At 55.0% G+C, this 2,836-nt stretch overlaps 1 protein-coding gene across 1 annotated transcript; it reads left to right on the top strand.

Moving 5' to 3' along the window:
- Positions 1-56: 56 nt before the first annotated feature.
- ETH_00011495 (uncharacterized protein) lies at positions 57-1,955 on the top strand (the record flags this gene model as incomplete). The annotated part of the gene is made up of 3 exons (XM_013377030.1): positions 57-479; positions 679-981; positions 1,314-1,955. Coding segments are annotated over 3 exons (1,368 nt in total), but the record flags the coding sequence as incomplete, so codon positions are not given.
- Between the last annotated feature and the right edge of the window lie 881 nt (positions 1,956-2,836).

Raw genomic sequence — 2,836 nt, 5'->3', positions numbered from 1 at the left:
CTGCTGCTGCTGCTGCTGCTGCTGCTGCCGCTGCTGCTGCTGCTGCTGCGTTTCAGGAGCGTTTGACGCTGCACGTGCGGCAGTGCCAGCGGCACGTGCGGGTGCACGTGCTGCGGCAGGGAGTTGTGGGGACAGAAGTTGTCGGGGAAGCAGCAATTCGAGTGAAAGCAGATTTAATTGATTTGGGATTTCCCAAAAGACAAAGTTACGCACTCCTGCACGAGGGCAAGGTCGCATGCAAAGCCATCGTGAGGCGCCCACGCAGCAGCAGCAGCAGCAGCACTGCAGCAGCAGCAGCAACAGCACAGCAGCAGCAGCAGCAGCAGCAGCAGCAGCAGCAGCAGCAGCAGCACAGCAGCAGCAGCAGTAGCAGTAGCAGCGGAGAAGGCGCCACTGCACGGAGACAGTCTGCTCCGATGGGGAGGGGCCGCTTCTGCTGGGGCGGCACGGGTGTAGAGTTTAGCGTCTGGGCGTTTAGGGTTTAGGGTTTAGGGTTTAGGGTTTAGGGTTTAGGGCTAATATTCAGTGCAGAGAGTTGAGTGTTTCGGGTTTATGCGGGGCAGCCTCCGTGTGCGTGGATTGGCGTTCCGCGTCCCGAAGCCCGCGTGCAGGTGCGAGCAGCGCACTTCGGGTTTAGGGTTTAGGGTTTAGGGTTTAGGGTTTAGGGTTTGCGCGCAGCTCTCGTTTCACCGGCTGGACACTTCGCACGTGAGTCTGGGGGAGTTCCAGATGTCGCCGCTGATCCACCAGGCGCTGCTGCATGCGCAGTACGAGGCGGAGAGTCGCGGAGAACACTTGAAGTTGGATATTGCAAACATGAGTGAACTTCAAAGACTTCGTTTTTTCGCCAAAGTCCTCGAGGGGCCCCTCAAGCTCATGACCGGCCTGGGGGCCTCCTGGGCCCCCCTCTACTTCAAAGCCACCGAACGCCGCAGCGGCAAGTGGGAGTGGCAGTACTGGAACTCCAAGGAGGAGTGCCTCGTGAGCCCTTGCATGCATGCATGCATGCATGCGTGCATGCATGCGTGCATGCATGCATGCGTGCATGCGTGCGTGCGTGGGTGCATCTGTGCCTGCTGCTGTTGCTCCTACTGCTCCTACTGCTCCTACTGCTCCTACTGCTCCTACTGCTCGTACTCCTGCTGCTGCTGCTGCTGTGCTGCTGCTGCAATTGCTGCTGCTGCTGCTGGTGTATTGCTGCAATTGCTGCTGCTGCTGCTGCTGCTGCTGCTGTTGCTGGTGTATCGCTGCAGTTGCTGCTGCTGCTGCTGCTGGTGGTGCAGTTGCTGCTGCTGCTGCTGCTGCTGGTGCAGGCCGGGGAGAAGAAGAAGGGGGGCTATTCGTTTTTGGCGATAAGTCTGGTGCTGCCGGACAAGTACGACCGAAACACTTTTTACGTGAGGTACCACAACCAGCAAGGAGTTCAAGATTTGTTTTTCCGGAGAGTGGACCGGGACCGGAACTTGTGGTCCAATGGTCTTTACGAGTTCATTGAAAAGCTGCGGGAGTATTTGGAGAAGTCCCCGGAGCTGCCGGCAGCAGAGGCGTACTTGGAGAAGAAGCGGCAGCTGGAGGCCGGCAGCAGCGGCGAGAAGCAGCGCAGCAGCAGCAGCAAGGCGGGGCGCGCAGCCCGCAGCAGCAGCAGCAGCAGCAGAAGCAAAACGCAAGACCTCTCCGACATCAAACGCATCGCCAGCCCCAGACAAACAGCAGCAACTGAACAGGAGAGGCCTCGAGTTGCTGCTCTTAAACGCAGAATGGTTGAGGGCCTAATGGCGGAGTCTTTCACGGATGACAGCAACGACGAAGACCCCGACTCGCCCCCTGCAGCAGCAGCAGCAGCAGCAGCAGCAGCAGCAGCGGCAGCGGGGGAGGGGGGCGCAGCAGCGCAGGACACCGCCGCCACACCCACGCTCAACGAACAGCCAACCAAAAGCTTCAGCTCCCAAGACTGAGCAGCCGCAAGCTGCAGCAAACAGCAAAACGCACCGCAGCAGCAGCAGCAGCAGCAGCAGCAGCGGAGTTTGCTGCACGTATGTGGGCGCTGGCGCAGCTGCTGCTGAGAGGGCCTTTTTAGATGGGGGAGTTTGTGCCCAAAGAGCTAGCAATTAGGAAATAAATGCATGCGCGACTAATTAATGAATGATTATAAATGTTACATTTAAATAAATATAATCCAAAAAAGAAGTTGTGTCTTCATTCTCCAAACTCCGCCTTTCGTCTAGACTGCAAGTGGACGCTGGGGTGTACGTGCACCCCACTGAGCGCATGCAACAGCGGCCTGCAGGCTCAGGTGTACAGACACTGGGAGGGTCTTTCTGGGATTAGCAGTTTCCTTTCTAGTTAATTAAAGCGGCTCTGAGATGATATATATATATATATATCGTGCGTACAGATGTATATATATATATTTTATTCAAGCAAATATATTTATTTATATATATTTTATTTAAATAAATATATTTATTCATTTATGTATGCATGCATTTGGGGCTGGCTGTACAGACACAAGCGCATGCGCTATCGCCCCTTCATTTGTGCATTTTCAAGTGTACGTACACTCGCCCTTCAGCTGCAAATCCAGACTTGAGCCTCAAGGCTTAAATAAATATGCATGCGAAACAATGCATGCAACTTGCATGCATGGATTCGCATGCATATTTATTTAAGCCTTGAGGCTCAAGGCTGGATGTGCAGCTGAAGGGCGAGTGTACGTACACTTGAAAATGCACAAATGAAGGGGCGATAGCGCATGCGCTTGTGTCTGTACAGCCAGCCCCAAATGCATGCAGGGTACCGAGCTCGAATTCACTGGGCGTCAATTTAATGGCCGGCT

This window comes from Eimeria tenella, genomic scaffold (genome assembly GCF_000499545.2).
Source record: "Eimeria tenella Houghton genomic scaffold, Eth_scaff443, whole genome shotgun sequence".
Classification (NCBI taxonomy): Eukaryota; Apicomplexa; class Conoidasida; order Eucoccidiorida; family Eimeriidae; genus Eimeria; species Eimeria tenella.
The sequence above is the reverse complement of the archived record's forward strand: the minus strand, read 5'-3'. Positions and strand labels throughout refer to the sequence as shown.